This window comes from Drosophila subpulchrella, chromosome 2R (genome assembly GCF_014743375.2).
Source record: "Drosophila subpulchrella strain 33 F10 #4 breed RU33 chromosome 2R, RU_Dsub_v1.1 Primary Assembly, whole genome shotgun sequence".
Taxonomy (NCBI): Eukaryota; Metazoa; Arthropoda; class Insecta; order Diptera; family Drosophilidae; genus Drosophila; species Drosophila subpulchrella.
The window spans coordinates 18,130,096-18,153,798 of NC_050611.1; the positions used below are offsets into that span (position 1 = coordinate 18,130,096).

The window sequence follows — 23,703 nt, forward strand, 5'->3', positions numbered from 1 at the left end:
ATCAAAGCCTCTTTTGGTACTTGATACACTCTTGGCAAAATGTCTTCTGTTTATATAAATTTAAAGAATTATTGTAAATAAAAGAATTAATGTCCGTACCATTCATAAAAAAAATAAATTGAAATATACTCAACAAATATACTCAAGCTCCTTATAGGTAATATTACTTTAATTTCGGTAATGGGTGTAAGTATAATCAAACATTAAATAATTAAAGATAAAGACTAAAACTTTCTTATTTCACTGGGGCACTTAGTGCCCTAAAAATAGTACAATCTAGATAGAACAACCATTACCAAGAATAGAATAATTTTTACTTGAAAAGCAAAACAAAACTGCCGAAATTTCGGGGGCAATTGTGCCAAAAGAGGGCTAATTTGCATGAGGTCACAGGCAGTTCCGTATCTATCACTCATTATGCATTATTATGGAAATCACTTTTGTAACTGCTATTGTTGTTGGCCGGCCATTAGGGTTGTCAATGACCAGTACAAAGGACGAAGGACGAGGAACGGGCCAAGTCGGCACAAATGACTCTTAGCGCGGCCATCAAAGGATTTGCTCGGGCTTTGGCCCAAAAATAAAAAGTTGTCCTTGCCCACTGTCCTTTTGTTTATTCGGGTGTGTGTTTGCTCGAGCACTGTGTTCCTGTTGTTGTTTCACTAATTGTGCCAAATTAGTTGACAACTTAATGTCGTAAAAATTTCAGCTAAATGCCTCAATCTTTTGTTAATGACATTGACAGCGGTGCAACTTTTTCGACTTGTGTTTTTTTTTGGGGTTCGGAATGGGGACTCAGGACTCTAGGAATCCAGGACTCCTTCTTTGAGCACGTGACATTGCTGGCAGGAGTACGTGACACTGTCAGTGTCAAATGTGCAAGGACATGGACGAGGAGTCTGTCCTCCGGCTGTGTTGTATTTACCCTGGCCCCCATAAATTAACTTTGTGTTTGTTGAGCCGAAATTATAATAGTTTAATTAGTTCATTTCGTTTTTGGCCCCATCCTAACTGCCGCTGACAGTTTCATTAGGCTTTAATTAACTGCCTCAACTTTTGTTAATCAATGTACACGGTGCGTATACTCAATCTTGTCTTCTCTTCATCTTTTTGCAGAACATGTCAAGGACTTTAGTTGCGGGCCGCTGCATTACAAGACCTTCTATATGGATGAGAACAACAATGCGCTTTATGTGGGAGCCATGTAAGTATAAATCGGGTTTCAGGAGACTCTGTTTTTATACACAGAGAAAACTATTGACATGATATGGGGATCATCTTGGTAAAGTTCAGGAACAATTCTATCTTGATACGGTCGTATCACTTTGTTATGTTCGCCATCTGGCTTTTTGCTCTCTTTTCTTATTTTAGAGAGTTTAGAGTATTGGTGTCTCGCTCTATCCCAGAGTATTCTAAGGCGCCATCTCGCCATTGCCTCTCATTTTCGATTTAAGAACAATTTTTAGAAGAGAAAAAGGTTCTTAATATGTTTATCATGCAAGTATTAATGTGAGCTATTAGGTTTTTTTTCGTGTATAGGATTCAAAGTTGTCCCAACAATAAATCAGCATAAATCATATACCTTGAAACTACGCAATTAACTATTTATATAAATAGTTATTAGTTATTAGACCGCAATAAATATTTAGGGCTTCATAAGACCCCTTTAATGTAGCAAAATATGGCATAATTTTCAGTAAACTTTCTTTTCCGGTCGCAGACAATTAGAAAGTTTCGCTTGAGACAGCCCCCTATTTGGCAAGCCGAACGCATTTGGGGCTGCATATTTCATTTTTCCTGGGCTCTTGGCCACACTGTCGGCATACATAATTATGAATTAATGCCACCGACGAGGGGCAAAGACTGGGGGTTCTGCAATTTGACAGGGAGCGCACCCGTCTGCTCATTTGTCTGCGGCAAGTTGAACACGGCCGCATTTTCACAGTTTTGCGGCTTCGGGGGAGTTCGGGAAAAAACCCAAGAAAGCAGGGGCAGGGACGCCTAAAAGCTGGCAAACAAAGTAACCAAAATTACCACTTGACTTGAGAGGCACCAGCGAACCAACGAACCGCCGAGCCACCGAACCGCCGATCCACCGACGACCCCACGCAACCACAGCTGGCGGCTCTCGTCAGCGATTGCCGGGCTCCTAGAAAGCCGGCAGGGAAATGAAGATTAATGGTCTGGCAGTTGTCGGGGGAAAGCTACCAAAAACTCTGGCAGTAACTACATAAAACACACTTTAGACCGTCGCCGTCGCTGCCCTTTGCGTTTTCCTTTTGTTTTCCCGGGGCGCCGCAAAAGTTTCGAGTGGCCGGAAAATGGAAGATGGGCGGATGGGCTGCCTGGCAGCCCTTGCAGCGCTTAAAGTTGTGTCTGTCTCGCTGGCAATATTGCCACATTCGACATATCAATCAATCAGGGCACACTGACTGCAATAAGTACGCTGGCAGGCCGGCAGCACACTGCACAGCAGGTGTGTGCGCACCGGCAACGATTTTTCAAACCAGAAGAAAGCCTGAAAAAATGTCAATGAGCCCAAGTTTACCGGGGCCAGACAGCTGGCAACTGGTGTGGCATTAACTTGTCGCAGGAGGGGGCACGAGCCGGGATTAACCCGAGTGCCACGGGGTTGACAAAGTTTTCCTCCTCACCATGCTAATTCATTTCATTTTCACTGCCCTTTCTCTTCCAGGGATCGCATATTTCGGCTCAATCTGCGCAACATCAGTCAATCGATTTGTGAGGTAAGATAATAAATAGGTTTAAGCTCTAAGCCTCCTAGTACTTAAAAAAAATAATAATATAAAACTGTTCCAGAATATCAAAACTATAGATATGAAAACACAAATATTTCTTGAGCTGCCTGAAAGTATGCTCTGAATAATGCAGCATCATCCTCAAACTTTTAAACAGAAAGTTATCGTAGCATACTTTTATACACTTTCATGAGAGATTTTTAATATCCAGAGCATTTTATCGATTGATTTTGACAAAGCTATTTGAAGTGAAATTTTAGTTTCTAAAAATGAATACCTTATTAAATACAGCATTCTGATATTAATATGTTATGACCTCCTTCTCCTTCTCAGACTTGTAAAGTCAACATTATTGTAACATACTTTTATACGCCTTTATAAAAAATGTTAAGTATCACAAGCTTATTCTCTAAAACTCTCGACTTATTTTAACAAAGATATTTTAAATGAAAATACAGTTATCAAAAATATATACCCTTGAACTTTAATAACAGCTTTAAAAAATAAGTACATAAAAACCATCCGTTTTATATGCATTTCCGGGCTACATCAATATCGAATATTAAAATCGATGAATTCATGGCCTCGTGACGGCTCAAGGAGCAAGTGCCTTTAAGAGGGTGTGCTCGACCAACCACCCCCTGCATTTGTGAGTGACCAACTTGTCACTGACAGCTCGCAATTGCTCTTTAATGATTCCATCTTCAACTATCAATATCCGCCTCGGTCCTTCTTTTCAACCATTTTCCGCCACTTTTTTCGTCCTTGTAAGCTGCAGCCCAGTGCACTATCGCCACCTCCTGAGACGTAGCAAATGCTTTTAACAGCAATTATTTGTGCTGACTTCTGTGCGAGCGTTGGCCAAAAGGAAGGGAATTCCATTTCAAGTCGAGTCCCAGCACTTAGAGCCCGGCCAAAAGGGACTGACACTCCGGGCAAGTGGAAATAAAAGTGGCAAGTGCATCCACAGAGCCACCGGATATTGTGTCTATATGTCAGGCATAAAAATTGTCAGTCGATGGCTTTTTTTTTTCGCCCCCGCCATTGATTTGTGGCTTTCACTTAGGCAAAAGTATTTGCAGCAATACAAACTCCGAGAGCGCAGATTCAATGCTCGACAAAAAAGGCGAATCGAATTAAATAAACAAATGTCCAACGTGAGCCACATACAGAAAATAAAAACGCGACATGCGAGTGTACCAAAAATTCTGGGGCGTGCTCTCGGTTGAACATCCCTGGCATCGCATTCCAGCACGCTTTCAATAAACTTGGCACACATAAATTTAAACCCAATGCCATTTCTCATTCTTGCAGCGCGATGTCCTCATATTGGAGCCCACCGGATCGGATATCCTGAATTGTGTGTCCAAGGGCAAGCGGGAGGTGAGTTTCCCTGGATTTTTCACTGACCTTTTAGTCCCCTTTTGAAGCATGTGCAAAATTGCCCTTTAATATCAACGAATTTGTGAACTTAACTCATGCCACGGCCCTGCCCATTTTATTTCCATTTGCATTTCGACAACCACAAACCCACAAAAACCGCCGTATGATTTCCTTACGACTATTATTTTCTAACATTTATTACAATTACACAAAACAAAAAACCAAATCGAACGCAATTGCATTTTCTGGCGCTTGACAAGAAGGTGGAATGCCGCAATCACATAAGGGTCATCCAGCCGATGAACTTCAATGGCCAGAAGCTATATGTTTGCGGGACCAACGCCCACAATCCCAAGGATTACGTAATAAATGTAAGTAGACTGAAGGAAAAGATGAAGACTGATACTGCACTTGGTAATTGTTCAACTTTGAGATTTAAAACATAAACGAAACTAAAATCATATTTAAAAATGTATAATTTAACATTTATAAAATTAATATTTCGTTGTATACTTTTAGACAGTCTTAAACTTTTTTAAAACTCACTAGAGATATATTTTAATGATTAAATGCTAAATACAGACTGAACCTTACATCTAATAACACTTGAAAGTAATATTTTGAAATCAATTTTGTTGACGCAACTAAAATAAGTTCTAGTAACTTTAAATATTTCCTATGTAAAATCAATATTTCGTTGAATACTATCTAATAGTCTAATATTTCTGAAAATTTCAAAGTGTTGAATTTTAAAGATTGATTGTTAAATATAAATAAAACTTAATTCTTGCTTACTATTGAAATGTAAGATTTTAAAAATCTGTTTTGTAATCGGACTATTATAAGTATATTGTTGCATACTTTTAGACAGTCTTAAACTTTTTTTATATCACTAGAGATCTCTGTTTTAAATTGTACTCATAAATTACAAATTCCTTTTTCTCAAGGAAGAGAAAATAGGATTTTCCGGCGACCTCATCAAAGTGCCTAATTGTGAATGTCAGTCAAGTTTTTGAAGTTCATTTCAGCCCAGCGGGCGTCCAAATTAAAGTCAACTAATGCGCTTTCCACTCTGCTCTCTCTCTTTAACCCACCCACACCCGAAATGCCTCAATCACCCCCAGGCAAACTTAACACATTTACCCAGATCCCAGTACGTGCCCGGCGTGGGTCTGGGCATTGGCAAGTGTCCCTACGATCCTGCCGACAACTCAACCGCCGTCTATGTGGAGAACGGAAATCCCTTCGGCCTGCCCGCCCTGGTAAGTTCGACCCGAAAAGCGGAAGTGGAATAAAAGTAAGGATAAAGGAAGGCACAAATAAAAAGAAAAATGTCAATTGTAATAAAATTACGAAAGTAAAGCGGGGCCAAAGGAAGCCGTCAGAGGGAAGTTGCCAAAGTTGTGTTTGGGATGGGGCAAGAACATTTTAAAGACGGCAAAAACAGAGAAAGGCGGCAATAAAACAGCTAAAATTAAATTAGAGCAAAAAGGCATACTCACACACACACACAAAGGAGGGGGCACGTGCGTACACTTTATGCGTAATTGTGTGCGTGCGTGCCCTGGCTTACTGGGCGTATGCGTGATGTTCGAGCCTTATCAACAGTTGCCCTTCGCTAACCAAGTATGTCTGTGTCCTTCTCACCCGATTCCCCAAAATAAATGCAGTACGCCGGCACGAATGCAGAGTTCACCAAGGCGGATTCCGTCATATTCCGCTCGGACCTGTACAACCTGACAAATGGACGGAAGGAGGCCAACTTCAAGAGAACCGTGAAATACGACTCCAAGCTGTTGGACAGTAAGTTGTGGCCATGAGTAACACTAAGATAAATCGATAAATTGATGGAGTAGTCATTAATAATTAATATTTTAATTTCTCAAATGTTTTTGGGTGTACACATTTTATTTTATCAAAAGCAACACCTTTCATTGGCAAAAAAAAAACAAACTCATATTTTATTAGTCATATTTTATTAAGATAATCTCCTTATTTTCTTTAAATCAACTTAAAATGCCATTTTAGGTGCCAAAAAGTATGCAGAGAATAAAAGATAGTCGTAATTCTGAAAGCATTCAAATAATTCTGAGCTTAACATATTTTGTTGCATACTTTTAGACACCAACATTTTAATTTCTGAAATGTTTTTGGGTATATAAGCAAATATAAAAAATTAAAAACAAATTCGTATTTCATTAGTCATATTTTATTAAGGAAATCCTCTTTTTTTTTGTAATCAACTTAAAATGCCATTTTAGGTGCCAAAAAGAATGCAGAGAATACAGGATAGTCGTCTTTCTGAATGCATTCATGTACTTCAGAGCTTAAAATATTTTGTTGCATACTTTTAGACACCAAATCTCACATTTAAGGTTTTAAAACCATAGTGATTTGTGTAGCACCCCCAATTTTTTGTATGTATTATTCAGTCACTATCCATCAATATTTTTAAGTTCAGCCTGCCTTATATCCCAAAGGACAAATTTAAAATTAAAAATCTTCTTCACCTTTTCAGAACCCAACTTTGTGGGCTCCTTTGAGATTGGAGAATTCGTATACTTCTTCTTCCGCGAACATGCCGTGGAGTACATAAATTGCGGAAAGGCTGTCTACTCCAGGGTTGCTCGCGTTTGCAAAAACGACCGGGGTGGCAAGTACATGATCAGCCAGAACTGGGCGACCTATCTGAAGGCCCGGATGAACTGCAGCATCTCCAGCGAGTTCCCCTTCTACTTCAACGAGATACAGTCGGTCTACAAGATGCCAAAGGACGATACCAAGTTCTATGCCACCTTCACGACGAATACGAATGGCCTGATTGGATCGGCAGTTTGCAGCTACGACATCCGGGACATCAACGCGGCCTTCGACGGTGAGTGTTCACTGTGGATGCGAATGGGGGATGCTCGTGTGATTTATTGCACTGTCCATAATTCTTCCGGGGGATTCCTTTCCTCCGGCGACTGCGGATGGAATTACGCGCACAGGTGGAGGCCCAGTCCCTGGAATCTGAGCGTTAAATGGTGCGCATATTGAATTGATGGTGGCCTCACCACCGCCGCCGTCTTCTTTTATTGAAACAGTCTCACATTCAAGTTGCATTTCTTTAACGGCGGCCCTCCGGTCCAAGTAATGAGTACAGCCAACACTTTTTAACCCAACTTGGCCCGGAAAAGTTCATTAACACCATAAAGTTGGGGTCTTGCCGCGAGTGTGGAGCGGTGCCAAGACTGACGGGCAGACAATCGGGCAGACAGATCCGCACAGACACTGCCACCGGGCAAAGTGGTGCAAAAAATCTGGCATACACTTAAAATTCATTACGAAAAGTTTGCGGGCATGTTGCACAGACAGCAGCGAGTGCGATAAAAAAATGTGGAAAGCCACAGCAATTAATTATGGCCACAAACGATTATGCTGCCGCACTCGAAGGCCAGAATGTGATTCTTAAATTGTATTTCATACTTGCCACGTAATAATGTTCATGCGGGGTAGAGAAAATAACACGAGTATGCAAAATGCCACATTCCACACTGGAAAATTTAATGAAAATGTGTCAATTAAGAGTGAGATTAAAGAGACATTTTGAAATTGTTTTTAATTGTATTTACAGGTGCCTAAAAGTATGCAGTAAATAAAGGATACGCGTCTTTCTAAATGAGTTCTGATTTGAAAATATATTGTTGCATACTTTTAGACACTTAAAATAAAATTTAAAAATGATTTCAAACCCCTATTTATATTTGGAGCACGCTCGCATCTTAATTTTCTCCTTTTTTTTATAATATATTAAATAAAACTTATGAAAAATTACAAAATGTTTTTTCCATGAGTTCTTTTTTTTTACAAAATGCTCTACACATGAACATTAAAGCTCAGTCGGCGTCTCTTAAATTGTGTTCTTTATTTACCAAGTGCGAGTGCCACAAATCAGCTCTCGCGCCGTACTGACACACATAAATTAAGTGCAGCATTCTCCGGCACTCAACTGAACTCCGTACTGATGCCTCCCTATATCTATATACATCCCTATCCATCTACAGGCAAATTCAAGGAGCAGGCCACCTCGAACAGCGCCTGGCTGCCCGTGCTGAACTCCAAAGTGCCGGAGCCACGTCCGGGCACTTGCCACAACGACACCGCCACGCTGCCGGACTCCGTGTTGAATTTCATTCGCAAACATCCGCTAATGGACAAGGCGGTCGATCATGAATTTGGCAATCCGGTCTTCTTCAAGCGGGACGTCATACTCACCAAGCTGGTGGTGGACAAGTAAGTGAGAACTGTATTCATTAGCGCCGCCAGCCAGTTGCCAGTTTCCAGTTGCCAGTGGTCTGTTGGTCTGGCAAGGAGCCAGTCGCATGGGAGTTTCCCTGTTGACATTTGTCGGGGCGAATGTAGTCGTGCACTGAGAAATATTTGGAGATTATTTTTTTCTTCAAGATATATTTTCCATTTTTCGAAATTCATTTAATTTGGGCTTTAGAAAGGACAGTTCTTACAAATCTTCTGTTCTTAACACTTCTTCAAAAGGTTACCAAAAGTATGCTATAGAAATATAACGTCGGTCGGTTTTAATTATGACTCTTAATTCCAAATCTATTGCTGCCTACTTTTAGGATTGGTTTAAAATGATTTTTAACACCTATAACTTTCTTGTTGCATAGCATGTTTTAAAATGATTTAAGAACACTAGAAATTTACATTGCATACCTTCACCCATCTTTTTAAAATATTTCAGAACTTAAGCAATGTATGTGGTCCGTGTGTAAAGCAAGGGTTCCTTGAATTAGTTATTTTACAATAAATACAGTTTGATCTCTGTTATCCGTGTTTTTAAAAATGTATTTCCTAATTAAAGCTAAAATTACCTACAAGGTTTTAACAGACATCTAGAGACTTGTTAGACCCCATTCTTATCTTAAAAATCCCCTTAAATGTTTAGCTTTAAGTGACCATATTTTCGCTCAGTGCACAGACTCCTGGGCTGGCTCTGTGCTGTCAGTTGTTCTGGCAGCGAAAAATGTTTTGTCTTGGCCGGAACTTGTGAACAAAGTGCCGCAGGATGTGTTTTCAGTTAAGCGCTCGCCACTGACGCTGGTACTCCTGGCTTTTTTTTTTGCCTCGTTTCTCCCGCAGGATACGGATCGACAAGCTGAACCAGGAGTTCCTAGTGTACTTTGTGGCCACGACGTCGGGTCACATCTACAAGATAGTGCAGTTCATGCACTACGGCCAAAGGCACTCGAACCTGGTGGATGTATTCGAGGCCTCGCCGCACAACGAACCCATCCGCGAGTTGACCCTCAGCCAGAAGACAGGATCCCTGTACCTGGCCACCGATCACCAGGTGAAACAGATCGACATTGCCATGTGTGCCCGGCGCTACGACAGCTGTTTCCGCTGTGTGGCGGATCCCTATTGTGGCTGGGATGAGGACGTCAAGGCCTGCCGACCCTATCAACTGGGCCTCCTGCAGGACGTGGCCAACGAGACTTCGGGGATCTGCGATACGAGTGTCCTGCGGAAGAGGGTCACCTCTTCGTACGGCCAAACCCTGCACCTCTCCTGCTTTGTCAAAATGCCGGAAGTGCTGAGGAAGAAGCAGACGCGCTGGTATCACCACTCCACCGAAAAAGGACGGTGAGTACTGTCCTTAGATGTCCTTAACAATTAGGCTTTTATTACTGGGAACTTTTCAATTTTCTATGAATTAATTTCGCAAAGACTGGGCTTCAGCTGAATAAAGAGAATATTTGCCTTATAAGCAGACCTGTTAACAGAAAGCTATTTTTAATAACATAGGTAAAGTAATTAGTAGAAGAAAGATACAAAAAAGTAACAAAATTTTAATTTTACCTTCAAAGAAATTAGTGAAATTTAAATTTTTTATGAAACTTGATAGCTTTTTCAGCTCAAATTTTGATTTTACCAAATATTGTTTTCCCAAAACTGAACTGTTTTGGAATTCGTGGACCCATGACAGCTTCATGATATGGTAAACCAAACCCATCAGTTCTAACCAACTTTCGCATCAGAAAACTTTCAAACAAATAACTTTAAAACCGAAAGAGCATTGTATTTTGAGTTTTCGAGGGGAACCCCGCACCGTTAATGTCTATCCGGAACGCAGATCTCTGGGAAAATTGAAAGCGAATAATGGAAGGGGGAAATGGGTAAGCGAATCGCCGCTTCATCTCACTTAGCCGTGCCAATGCTGCGGTAAATTGACACTTTAAAATGCGCTCGAAGACTGCTTTTTGGCGTTTACACTGCTGCCGGTGCCCAAGTAATGGAAAAACTTTCAACTTTCCAACCGAATAGTCTGTGTGTGTCTCGCGCACACAGTTTATATTGATTTTTATTGTGCGTTTCCAATGCGAATAGAAAATGGAAAATCCCCAGCGCTATCGCAGCAGCCATCTGAAAAGCCATCTCTCTACATCTGTCCCTATCTCTCGCCCCATCTCTGTCTGGCAGCTACGAGGTGCGCTACACGCCCACCAAATACATCGAGACGAACGAGGGCGGTCTGGTCCTGCTGGCGGTGAACGAGGGCGACGGCGGGCGGTACGACAGCTACTTGGATGGCACCCTGCTCTGCAGCTACGGCGTCACCGTGGACGCCCACAGGTGAGTCAGCGAGAAAATTAGAGTCAAGGAGTCAGCCAGTGCTGCCTATTGAACCAAAACCTTAAATGAACAAAAGAAATTTTTAGTATTATAAATTTATTTGAATTACGGCCGATTTCCCAATGTCATGTTAAATTTTTAACTGGGAGTTAGATTCCTGTTACAGCATCTATCTACGACATCTATCTATTAACTTAAAATGAATAAAGGAAATATTTAGTATTATAAATTTACCTGAATTAGGGCCAATTTCCCAATGTTATGTTAAATTTTTAACTTAGAGTTAGATTCCTGTTACAAAAAAAAAGAGTTTCCTAATATTTGACAGATTGAATTACAGAATCTCTAAGTAGTTGTCGTTTGAGAATATGAATTTTTAAAATTAAGCTTCATATCACTTTTCTCTAACAGATAAAAAGGTAAAAACTTAACTGGACATTGAGAAATCGGTTCTTAAAGTAATGTTTACTATATGATTATTTAGAAATTGAATATACATGCGGTCTCGTAACCACTATTGGAATTCAAAGCAAACGATTCAAATTTATAAAAGTTCTTAAGCAGTAAAGAGAATTTAAATGGCTTAATTGAGGGTTAGAGAGAGTTTAGTTGTCTTCATACTTAAATAATTATAATATCCTCTTAAATATATTACCTTCTTGATAAGCCAAGTTACCTTCTTGATAGGCCAAATATAATGCATTCATATGAAACTTCAAGTTTTCAAAAGTATAAAGCCTTATAAAGCTTACATTTCTTGATTACCTATTGCCTCGTTATTAGAATGGAAAAATATCCGACTTGGCAGCGCTGTCTGCACGTGAAATCCAACCCCTCCAGGCTAATTTCCGCTGAAATGTCAAAAACTTATTGTTCGCTTTTCCCCATCCAGATGCTCGCCGCCGTCGCAGAAGCAGGACTACCAGAAAATCTACTCGCACTGGTGCAACGAGTTCGAGAAATACAAATCGGCCATGAAGCAATGGCAGGCCAAACAGGAGGTGTGTACCCATGGGAATTATATTTTCGGCTGGGCGCCAGCTGCCGTTAATTGTTTTAATTAATTTTTGGGCGTCAGGTGCGGGGGTGCTTTTTGAGTTTTAATTATTTTGTAATTCGCTGGCAGAGATCTAAGTACTTTTCCCCGCCTCTCTCTCTTTCGATTTCCCTTTATTAGCAATGCGGCCTCAAGGACAAAACAGGACCAATCAGCAGCAATGGCAAACACGTGAACGATGTGTTCAGCAACGATGCTTTGGTCTGACCCAGAAGTGAGTATCCTTGAATCACAGAAAATAGGACAACCCATTCTATCTTTAGTCCCTGCATAATCACAGCACTGTGAAAAAAATAGTTCTACCATCAAGAATTCATTCTATAGAGCTGAAAGTCTAATTGAGAATATACAAAGTATAACAAGTTTATCAAATTTGTAGTGCACCTTTCAAAAAAGATTTTAAATCATGATAAATTTATTTTGCAGAAAAAAAAAATATTTTTTTAAAATATAATAACTTAACTTAGATATAAAACAAATGTTTTTTAATGTGCTCAGAACTAATACCAGGAGATCCTTCTTTAGAGCTGAAAGCCAAATTGGGTTTAAACAAAGTAAAATGTTTATCCATTGTTCATTTATAGTGCATACTTTTCGGCACCTTTCCAGGCTATTTTAAATAACCATATTTTTGCTTTGCTATCTTAAAAATCTGAGAGGGATAAATATCTATTTCAAACAGAATAACTTTACTTATATCTAAAATAAATGTTGTTAAGACTGCAGAGCACTACAATTAAGAAAGTCAAAAAAAATTTAAAAAAAAATTAAAAGTTCATAGGACTCGTATTGCATACTTTTTGGCAGCTTCCATGAAGTTTTTAGTTACCAAACCATCGCTTTGGTATCCTGAATATTGAATAATGCTTTTAAGTCAAATGTTATCTTTGAGTTTTAAACTCTTGATTTTAGAACTGGTTTTTTCGCAGTACAGCCAACCATCATCATCATGTGTCCCAGCATAACCAGTAATTGTACATTTAGTAGTACTACTTAGACCCTGACGAAATCTAACCAAAAGTGTCCTTTGTCCATCCCCCGCCCCCCTTTTTCGGCTGCCGCTGACGCCCCTCAAAAATTGTTGTTGCCGCTGCCCAGAGTACTTGTACAGCTTTGAGTTCTTGTCGTCGTCGACGGAGGGCGTGGCCGCCGCCCACCGCAAATTGTACATTTTCGTGTTCGTGCTTACCATATTTGCTCGCTTCTAAAGTTTCTAGTTAAAATGTAAATGTAAGTTGAGTGCCCATGTAAGACAACCCACACTAAACCCCCGATTTTCCCCTCTTTCCCACTCAATCTCACTTTCTATATATCTAAACATATTTGCTTTATTTGGGCTTACTCTGTTTGCAGGCGCAGAAAAGCAGTAAGCACCCGAGGAAAATGCGGAGAACAACTATGAAAATGTGACAAGGGCCGAGCTGAGGGAAAACAAAATGAGAAAATAAGGAAAAATGGAAAAAAAAACCACTACAAAGACTGAAATTTTTAAGCTTTTAAAATCGACAATATTTCCGATAATTTCGATGCGTTTTTTGGTCATACTTTCGTTTTGTTTTGAGATGTTGTCAGCGTCAAACTGAATAATTTTCGACATTAACTAACTGATATACAAAGATGGAGTAAACGAGAAAAGTTACTAGCAAAAGGATCCTGCCATAAGTCAAATGGAAATTACGGTTTTACACTCACACAAAGACACCTACAGAAGACACTATTTCTATTTCGAGCTAAGGTTAAGCTAATCTAACAGATACAGATGCAGATACAGATATGGATACAGACAGATACAGATACAGCTACAGATACAGATACAGATGGAACTGCAACCACCTAAGTGAGAATCTGACCTAAAGTATTAACGTATTAACCGGGCTCATGAGGCGCAACGATTTGATTTTGATTTTCGATTTGGTTCTGTTTCCGGCAACTCGTCGCTTGGCCATTCCGGGTTTGGGGTTGGGAAGATCTTAAACGAATTTGTATATTACTTAGCCATATTTGTTCGACTAAACTTAGCGTAAGGTATACATATACACGAGTAGAGCAGCCCCTGTTTAGGTCATAGACAAGTACGGAACCAACTTATTACGATAGCCAAAACCAGAAACGGAAATAATGTTTCGGAAACACACAAATGACGCACAGCAAAAACGGCTATATGGACTATATAGCTTATGGGCGACCATGTACATAGGAGAGCTTTAGACGATAAGTATTAACCGGCATTGATTTGGACCCTTACTCGGCCACGATTTTAATTTGAAGTTCTGTATTCGGCATTAACTCGCTCTTGTATAGATTGTGCGTTGGCCTAATGTTTACGATAAGCAATACATAGTTATATATGCATATGCGTACTTATAAATAAATATAGATACATGAAGTTACTGCATTGAGACCAACATGCTCATGATTACTTACCCCGTAAATAGCGTAGGTAAGTCGGTGTGGCAAGTAAATTCGTTTTTAGTAATATTGCAGAAATTCATTGTCACGAAACAAGGAGAAAACACTCAAGAACACGACTCGTTGCATTTAGTAAACATATTTATATCCGCGAAAACTGCCGTAATATAGCAAAAATCAAGGAAAACCCAAACGCTTCACTCAACCCAAAACCAAAATAAAGGTTTGTTCACAGGAAAACAAAAAAACACAAAAGGATAATGGATAGAAAGTCTTAAACATTACCCTCACTCACACACACACTCTCTAAATATTTTTCTAAAGATTTTCTCTGCAAAAATTTTTAATGTTTTCATCTTAGGACTTAACCAAAACAAAAAAAAAACATAAAATAAAGCAAACATTTTAGCATTGCATACGGGCATTGCCATTGTAAATGAACTAAACCAAAACCACAAAAAGAAAACTATTAAACAACAGATATTTAAAAGCTACTAATGCTCTGAGCTTCTAACTTTAATGGACGACATGTTTTTGCGTTGCCTTTAGTAGAGTTTTTTCGTTTTGACATTTATTGTAAATAATTTAAAGATTATGTGAAATGTTTTGTATGACAATCACATGATGTTGAGTAAAAAGTAAAACAAATGCAGAGTAAAGAGGAAATTAAATGGAAACTCGGAAAAAACAAGCAAAAATATGAATTAAATTGCCAATGAGGCAATTAGAGATGGAAATTAATATTAATTGAGTACTTAACGAACAATTCACTGTAAAAATATTAATACAAGGTAAACAAATAATCGCGGTAAATATATATATATATACATAAATAGATAAACGACTTTTACAAAGTATTCATACAATAAAAGAAGATTTGCGCTTAACCATCATTCGAATATACCCAATTCAAGGTTCCATTCGTAACATTTCAAACGCAGATTGATTCACGAGCTATCGAAATATTTCCGGAAAACAACAAAATCAGATACAAGAAACAAATTAAGAAAACAAACTAGGTGTAAACACATAAAAAGTAAAATGCAGTAAATAAATGTGATAAGATTCTTTAATAAGCAAGTCAAACGTTGTTGTGGTCTTTTATTTGGGGAGGCGACTGTAAAAAGGGGAACAAAGGGAACTGTTCTTACTCGAACTCGAATTTCAATTCGACTTCGAACGTTCATGGAACTCAGCCTATATTCGAAATGAGTAATGTTTTGGAGAGCAGAAAGTGAGCGAAAAGAGCGATAAGAAGAGAGTCTTGGAAGAATCTAAATAGCCTTGAAGAGTTGAATTTGTAATACTCTTTTCGTAATACAAATTTAAATGGTAAGTATGGGTGTTAAGGTTTAATTATAGAGTTATCATTGGTATTTTATCGCATCATTTTCGAACATATCATTTTCATTATAAGTGTGTATAATCGATAATGCATAAAATCACTATCAACATTATATATTTGCTGTATAGAATTATTTTTCTTTGTTATTACTTTAGTAAGTAAATTAATGTTAGATGTGGCATATAAGACTTTTTAAAGATTACAAACCTTTCATAAAAATCAAGAATGCCATTTTATAAAGAGTAAAAGCAATACCAAAACAAAAATTTTAATCTCATCTGAACAAATTTGAGTAGGTAGTAAAACAGAAACCGTTGACCGAGTAACATTGATAACCAGAAAAGGAAAAGATCATAAATCAAATAAACAAGAAGAAAATCTGCAAAAATGTTAACCTTACGACTGGCTCTTCAGTTCATTCTGCTTGGCCTCGTACTAGTTTCGGGAAAGTTTCGCTATTACAGGAAGTTTAGATACTCCCCGGAGCTGATAAGCGAACTGAAAGACTTTGAAAAACTAATACCCACTGTCACCATCGACGAATTAGTCGCCGAGCACATGATTACGGACTCGGGCTTTCGCAAAGCCATCAAGTTTTTGCGCAGCTCCGATTTCAAAATATTACAGCGCCGCACTGAGTCTCTTCCAGAAGTTGTGGATCTGATTAATTTTGTGCACCTGAATGATACGATCCAAAGAAAAAAGCACCATGACAATTACAACCGATTACGGAGGTCAGTTGGAAACGATATCGGAGAGGAGATTATTTTGGTGCTACTTGAACCGATCTATGAGACCAGACAGTTGAGTTCTTTTACCAGCTTTGTGCAGGAACTACTCACACATCTGCCCCGAGATCGATTTGTGGCTTTGATCAATGAAAAGCGACAGAAAAGTGCTATATTTGCAGAATTCTATACGGCATTGAAAAGCGCTGAGTTTAAGACAAAATCTGAAGCAGCTTGGGTAAGAATCATTAGTTTATGATCAGAGGAAGAAGACAAAACGCTGATAATGCATTTTAAACATTAAGTTTTTGTTGACATTTTTTTTGAAATCTAAACAAATTTGTAACTGTAGAAACAAAAAATAACCCAGGTAGCGAAAAACCAATGTTTTAATAATATGGAATATGTTGGTTTGTAGCTACTATTGATATTTTTTAAACATAACGTAACATTTGTCGATTTTCCTCTGTAAAGCACTATAATATCTTACATATTTAAGCACCTCCGTTAATTTCAGAACACCCCCAATGTCCAAAGCGTGGTTAGAGAGCTCTCAGGACATTCCATCAATATGCAGGAACTGAAAACGATTGGCTATGAAGTCATCTCCTGGGGTCCAACGTAGTGTGAGAAATGCCTGACAAGTTAAGCCTAATAAAATCGGAACTTATCATGTGTCGAGTTCTACGGCCACCTGTATAAAAATATGTGGCTAATAAAAATTCCAGCTGGGCTCTCCATTCATGCCAAAAGGCCAACGCCGCCTGATAATAAACGATAGCCGGAAAATGCAGTGAAAAACCTAAGCAAATAACTCAATGTGACAAACGGACACAATGCCGGGTTGCATTTCATTTTCCGTATTGATAAATGGAATGGAATATCATGCTTTCGCTCAGACGCACACCTGTCAAAGCCAGACTCGTGCAATTTAATTTGTCTGACTTTTTGTTGTGGCCATGTTTCCTACCATTTCATGGTGGTTGTTTCAATTATTTTATTGTCGCACGGCGATAGTTTCGAATGCAGTCAGTGGGGAATTCAGGAACCAGCCAGAGGACCACCCCTGCATATACACATATATATGGTATGGTATGGTATAGTATGGCCACACAGCATGAGTTGACACATGAAAATTGCATGCAATTAATTGCCCGACGGCGCACTTGTACTCCGACTTTGGTTCGAATCGAAATCAATATGCAGACTGGGGCAAACAACTGTTATTAGACATGATATGCCATGCAATTTGCCCCCCAGTTAGTGCAGCCCCCTAATCCCGAACCTCCCTGGTTAAGTCCACGTAATAATAACCCCGCAGTAAGTACAGGTCCCCTAGATGTTGAGCGTGTAGTATTTGCGGGACTCGGTGGTGGCGATAGTACGGTTTTGCATGCAGTAAACATCGACGATATTCATGCGGTACTCCGGATTGTACATGGAGCCCTTGATGTACTCCATGGGGTTTTCGGGCTGTGGCCACAGGGTGGCCAATCCGCGGCGAAAGGCGTAGGTGAAGATGGCCTCGGCCATTTGCAGGCTGATGCACTTCATCTTCCTCATTGGCGGATAGACATTCCGCTTCTCCAGATCGCAGGGCCAGACCAGACTGGCCAATCTCTCAGCCGCGACGCAGAAGGCCTCATCTGGAATGGTAGTAAAACCAGCCAACATCACTCCACAACTCAAACCCGCCACCAAGTAGGTACTGGTGCAATGACCCGGCTGATACCACTTGTTGGCATACTTCAGGGGAGGCAGCTTGGAACCCGAAATGAAGATGCAGCGACCCTTGGTATAGGAAAAGGCATCCTCCGCCGTGCACTCAGCCTGTTCCCGCGGTCTTGACAATGCAAATATCACCGGTTGATCGGAGCTCTTCTCCATGGCCCTCAGGACATCGGGGGTGAAGCTATTAGGCTGCGAAGAGCCACCCACCAAAACATTGGGCTTCAGCTCTTGAATGGCCTCCACCAGGGTGGCAATCGGCTCTCTGGGATTGGCGAATTCCATCAGCTCCTCGGGAATATCCTTCCTGCCCAGCACCACCAAACCATTGGCATCGAAGAACCAAACTTTCTGCCTTGCTTTCATTTCAATAATACCCTCCCTTTTCAGCAGGGCCATGCACAGTCTAGCCATTCCAATATTTATGGCATCTCCTCCATAGAACAGGAAGACATTGGCCGAGAAGAAGACCCTCTTCAAGCGGTTGCAGACTATAACCCCAGCCAGAGCCACTGCAGCCAGGCACTGGAAGTCCACATCCACGATGCACTGGCGGGCGCGGTACAACTTCAGTTGCTTCTTGGCCTTCTGGGCCTCGAAGTCCTTGCAAAGGATAAGGGCATGCGAACCATACTGTTGCAGCACAGCCAGGGTGAACTCCTCGAAGAACTGATCATACAGCTCATCAGAGACACGAGGCTCCTTCAGTCCCGTATAGGCTGGATCCTGCAGCAGTTGCTCATTATTGGTGCCCACATCCAACATCACAGCCAAACAGTGATCCGGATGGAGACCGCCAAAGACCACGCTGCTGTGGATATTGGAGAACAGCACAGGCATCTCATCCACACCCAGGTCACCCAGACTTAGAACCGAAGCCCCATTGCTTACCAGCAGGCAGCGAACCAGTCTATAAGGCCAGTTGGCCAGGATTTGAGGGATATGACCCAGATCCTTGATGCAGATGAACAGACCCTGGCCTATAGAGTGCAGCATCCTGTGGATCTTGAGCACCTCCATGTTACCAGAGGCATCCGTCAGTGGGACATAGCGCTCGGGATTGGTTAACAAAAGGTAGTAGAACAATCTCCTATTCCTTCTCGACAAGTAGGTCAGGTAGACATACCTCTGAAGTTGGGTGTTAAACGTGGCCAGGGTCTTCGCGCAGGCCATCACCTGTTCATCAATGGTTCGCACTGCCACTGGGAGCAGCCCATGGATGGACAGCACTCGCCTTTCGTTCAGTGTAAAGGCCAGTCCCTTGTTGTAGTTGGTGTTGTTCAGCATCCACAGACCATTTAGCTTGGAGGCCGACAGCCGGGTGTCCGTCCTCCAGAAGGTGTTCAGGAGGCGGGGAAGGGAGTCGATCTTTTGGGACCTCTCAAAATCGCTCACGCACTTCAGCTTGTTTTCCGCCTCCTTTTTCTGCTCCGCCTTCTCCTTGCTCGTCCTGGGCGACTTGGACAACGAGTCCTTGGGCATGCTGCCTTTTTCGGGATGTGGGATGTGTCGGGATATGTAAGGTATAACAATATGTATGTAGGGTATAACAACGTGGAGTATTACTGACCGAACAAGACCTGAACCAATACTGACGCAGATAGGACCGCCTGCTTGCTCGTCTCGCACTCATTTGCATGCACTGAGAGAAATGGTAGTTTCCTTCTTTTTGAATTCCATGGGTAAGAATTCTCTCAAGTTGCTTTAGTTACCCAAAATACAGCATTTCTACAATATTACTCCAATGTTACTCCATTTTATATTTATGACAAAATTAATTTAAATATTATATTTCAAACATTTTTCGAAGAATCTGAGAACTTTTAGAAATCATATTCACTTTGTATACTTTCTTAAATATTTAAAAAATGTTTTATTCCAGTCAATCTAGGGTTACATAAAATATTTAGGATTATCAAGTAGTTAATAGTTTCAAAAAGTTCTGATGTTCTTTGTTTTAAATAAAAAGTAAATTCATTTTTCACAACTAACCATGTTCTTAAGTATTAGCCATTTTATAACTATAAAATTATAATTGGACGAACAATATTATTACAATGAATGCTGAATTTATAAATAAGAAACATACAAAGTGTAAAAATTGCTTACCCTTTTATTTTCTTTAGTATTTGTTAGTTAACATTTCAATCATCTATGGTTAAATAAACTAAGAGGATAAGAATATATAAGGATTGAGGTTTATGAGTGTTTAGATTATTAAAAACATGTACTATTCAAATTCAGGAAGAAAATATTTTAAATACTGAACCTAGAATAGACGACAAAAAAAGAGTAGTTTACAGAATGTATGTAAATATATCTTCGTAATGGAGTTTAATTTATTAATTTTTCCCGCAGTGCAGTAACCCAAAACGTAGACCAAATTTGAGACCGCATTCAGCATCGTCATTCCCCGCGCTTCGCCACATCTCCACTTACATCCACATCCAAATTCACATCCACATCCACATCCACATCCACATCCGCAGCCACATCCACATCCATCCGTCCCACCGGGCATTATGCAAATTGTGTTGCGCACTTTGCGGCGACCTCAAACTCGGAGTGACATCCTAAAATGTCGCCACTTCCGCTTCGGATCTAGAACCCCCACCACCCCCCACCCCCTAGAACCCCACGCCGAACAAGTTTGTCAGAATTTTGATGCAAAATATCAACAATGTCTAGGAGTCTGGGTTCTGGGGTCTGGAGTCTGGGTCCTGCGGAACATCAAAGTCTTGGCCGCACCTTTTATGCTAAATACGCGCGACAGACAACACAGAAACAGCCATTGCCATTTGTGGCCATCCCAAGTGCACTTGGCCAGCGGAATCTTAAGTGGAATGGTAATACTTTTTGGCCCCAAACCGAAGATCTCTCTGGACGGGATGGAGCGGACCCTGGCTGAGCATTAAAAAACAAAGGGAACCGAATGGCCCGGCCATAAGCGGCTTAATTTCCTCGGAAAATGTCTGGGAACCGGGTTGTTACGCCCTACTCAACTTGCACATTCCTATAAGACTACCGGGGGGGGGGGATACAAAAATTTAAATACAGCAAAAATTCCATAACTAATTGGAAGTGGAAAAGCACAATACACACTAGGAAAAACAGAGGGGCTGGAGACCGGAGACCTTCCGAAATCCAATTATCTACTGAGATGCACAAAACTCTGTGGGAAAGCCGGGTGGTGTTGAAGGATATGTGGTTGGATGGGTCTGATGGTTGGGGGAATATGCATCACAGGTTCATAATGAAATCAATTTTCAATCAATCGTTCGCATAGCAAAGTAGTAGAAGCAACAGCAGCAGCAGCAGCAGTGTTTTTCTCAGCTCTCCTGGGGGAGACTTTTCCTCCTGTTTTGTTTCGCTTTATTGGGGATCCTTGTTCGGTGCTCCCTGCTCCTTGGACATTTGCACTTTTTTCGCATTTGCACTTTGCCCCTCTGTCTGCCGCCTTTTTTACCTTTTGCGCTTTTCGGCCACGGATGTGCTACAAATTGAATTTCTGCCGCGGGACACATTAAGCGATCGCCTGCCTACGGCCTTTGGCATTTGAACATAAAAATTTATGCGATTCTTTGGGAAATGGGAATGAAAATGGGTGGGGAAAATGGGTTGGCGATATGGGGGGGGGCTGCAGGTGCCCTGCACAAAGAATGTTTATGCGTCGTTTATACGGAACAATTTGAATATTTTATGGACAAAATTCGATTTCGGCTCCCTCTCGTCCAGTACGTGCACTAAAAAAGTTTTGCATATAGAAATTGATTTCCTTTGACCACACATACTCGATAGTCTGCTATAAATACTTGTGCGTCCATGTCGATGTCCAGTTTTTGGTCATTCACACGCACGCTTAGGCAATGCCAAAAACTCTGGTCAATTCGGTGCCTGACAGTTGTCAGGCTGCAGAAAGAAAAAAAAAAAAAACAGAAATTTAGCAAATATACGCCGAGGGCAAACAGAAAAGAACAAAAGTAATTTGCACCTCTACGAAAAAGTTTTGGAAACCTGGCAATTTATATGCACCACGTGACGCTTTTTTAGAACCCTGCAGCCTCACCTATTACACAGGGAAAAAAATAGCCTTGGAAAATAATATGCAAATGAAAAGGGGCTTTGTTAATTGATTAATAAAATAGGTAGTGAATATATGATATCATTCCTTTTCAATTAGCAAATTAACCAATTCATTTTCATAGAATAACAAACATTGCAAAATAAAATACGATATATCTTTTGATGTTAATTTAACTTACATTTTTTCCCCTTCTTAATATCATAATAATCTTTTCAATTTGCAAATAAACGAATTTGTTTTTAAAGAATAATAAACATGGCAAATTTAAATTCAATTTATTCTTTGTTGTTAAATAAACTTCTTTTTTTTCATCTTTTTAATAGCCTAACAATCATAATAAAGCATTATATTTTCTTCGGGCTTGATATTCATCTTACAAATACTCATAATAAACATAAAATATTTAAATTATTAATTTCTTTAAAACAACTTTAAACAAAAATGGCTCAATATTTTCTTTCCCTGTACCCATACACAAATAAACGTCACCCTCCATCTTATTATCAAACTGGCTGAAATTGGTAAAATTTTTGCTTTGGTAACTTTAGCTGGCCACAAATCAAATCGAATAAACTCCATATGGATTTGGTCGCATTTGCAGCTTAAAAATGCGCAAAACTAATACAGGCGGTTGGCTGGCATAAAAAAAGTGGTCGTCCCTTGGGGAAATTGTTGCAGTTTATCAAATATTTTCGCATCGCGTGTCGTGGCCAGTGCATTTTGGCATTTTTATTGAAATTCTCCATTTATTCAGCGCCCAGGGCATTTAATGAAAGTGTCACACTATTTCACAATTTCGGCATTAACTATTTGGATAATTTATGGGTCTCGCAGGGTTTAGAACGAGTGCAATGGAGTGTGGGAGGTTGTTGTTACAGGAGAAATGGAAGTGCTACTGGTTTCTGGATCCTGGATCCTACCTACTGGCAACTCAAATAAATGTCACATGACTGTCGGTGTGGCTGCTGTTTGCCTTTCGCCCCGAGGCTTGCACAAAACTGCTCAAAGTGAAAAGTCTTAAATAAAAAATTTATAAGCTTAATAAAAGCGTTGCAGCAAAGGCACAGAGTGTGGGGAAATTCTGTCGATTCCTTGTATAGCAGCATATACACAAAAATATATATATGTATATACAGAGCACACACGACAAACTTTCAAATCGGGAGCTACGTGCGTCAAAGCCAAAAAGCCCCAACTTTATATCGCGCTTTTCCCATCCTCCCTTGCCATTTTACCCCTGCTTTTACTTTGGCAACTTCAAAAGACTTTTAGCTTATTTTTTAAGTCCTCTTTTTTTTCTTGATGCTGCCCCCTACAGCTAGCTGCCTTTGCTTTTGCTTTTCCTATTTTATTTAATTTAATTTTATTTTATATTTCTTTTGACCAAGTTTCTGGCGCGTTTCTGCTGGTGTCGTTGCCTATTTAACCGGAATTTAGTGTTTATTTGGTTTATACCGGAAGTACAGAGCCCCCGAAGTCCAGCTGAATTATGTAATTAACTTGTTGCACGCTTTTGCAAAAACTATTCGCAATCTGGGCAAAACTAATCGCATGTATCCGGCAAATAATTCCCC

The 23,703-nt window shown here is 40.1% G+C and overlaps 3 protein-coding genes across 5 annotated transcripts in view; 2 read left to right on the forward strand and 1 right to left on the reverse strand.

The window, feature by feature from the left end:
• The window catches only part of LOC119550270 (semaphorin-2A), a 53,822-nt gene extending 38,512 nt beyond the window's left edge, over positions 1-15,310 (forward strand). The window contains exons 3-16 of one of the 3 annotated variants that reach the window (XR_005219444.1): positions 1,117-1,204; positions 2,696-2,747; positions 4,074-4,142; positions 4,403-4,513; positions 5,267-5,404; positions 5,813-5,945; positions 6,661-7,017; positions 8,189-8,417; positions 9,285-9,788; positions 10,626-10,778; positions 11,671-11,779; positions 11,956-12,049; positions 12,934-13,065; positions 13,189-15,310. Coding sequence is in view for 1 of the 3 variants with exons in the window: in XM_037858849.1 (XP_037714777.1) it covers positions 1,117-1,204; positions 2,696-2,747; positions 4,074-4,142; positions 4,403-4,513; positions 5,267-5,404; positions 5,813-5,945; positions 6,661-7,017; positions 8,189-8,417; positions 9,285-9,788; positions 10,626-10,778; positions 11,671-11,779; positions 11,956-12,042 (2,030 nt within the window). In the remaining 2 variants the exon portion in view is untranslated. The remainder of the gene's footprint in view (positions 1-1,116; positions 1,205-2,695; positions 2,748-4,073; positions 4,143-4,402; positions 4,514-5,266; positions 5,405-5,812; positions 5,946-6,660; positions 7,018-8,188; positions 8,418-9,284; positions 9,789-10,625; positions 10,779-11,670; positions 11,780-11,955; positions 12,050-12,933; positions 13,066-13,188) is intronic. The other 2 variants (XR_005219445.1, XM_037858849.1) reach the window with 2 other exon arrangements.
• A 592-nt stretch (positions 15,311-15,902) lies between these two features.
• LOC119551080 lies at positions 15,903-17,110 on the forward strand. Its single transcript, XM_037860243.1, has 2 exons — positions 15,903-16,555; positions 16,835-17,110. Exons 1-2 carry the CDS (start codon positions 15,977-15,979, stop codon positions 16,940-16,942), a joined length of 687 nt encoding a protein of 228 aa, XP_037716171.1. The 5' UTR covers positions 15,903-15,976; the 3' UTR covers positions 16,943-17,110.
• A 66-nt stretch (positions 17,111-17,176) lies between these two features.
• LOC119551078 (NADP-dependent malic enzyme) lies at positions 17,177-19,621 on the reverse strand. Its single transcript, XM_037860241.1, has one exon. It carries the CDS (start codon positions 19,525-19,527, stop codon positions 17,653-17,655), a length of 1,875 nt encoding a protein of 624 aa, XP_037716169.1. The 5' UTR covers positions 19,528-19,621; the 3' UTR covers positions 17,177-17,652.
• Positions 19,622-23,703: the final 4,082 nt, after the last annotated feature.

Excerpts from the sequence above, each read along its gene's own strand:
- LOC119551078 (XM_037860241.1), bottom strand. The coding sequence starts at position 19,527 with ATGCCCAAGGACTCGTTGTCCAAGTCGCCCAGGACGAGCAAGGAGAAG.
- LOC119551080 (XM_037860243.1), top strand. The coding sequence starts at position 15,977 with ATGTTAACCTTACGACTGGCTCTTCAGTTCATTCTGCTTGGCCTCGTA. Across the intron at positions 16,556-16,834 it reads CAAAATCTGAAGCAGCTTGG|AACACCCCCAATGTCCAAAG; the intron begins GTAAGAATCATT and ends CGTTAATTTCAG.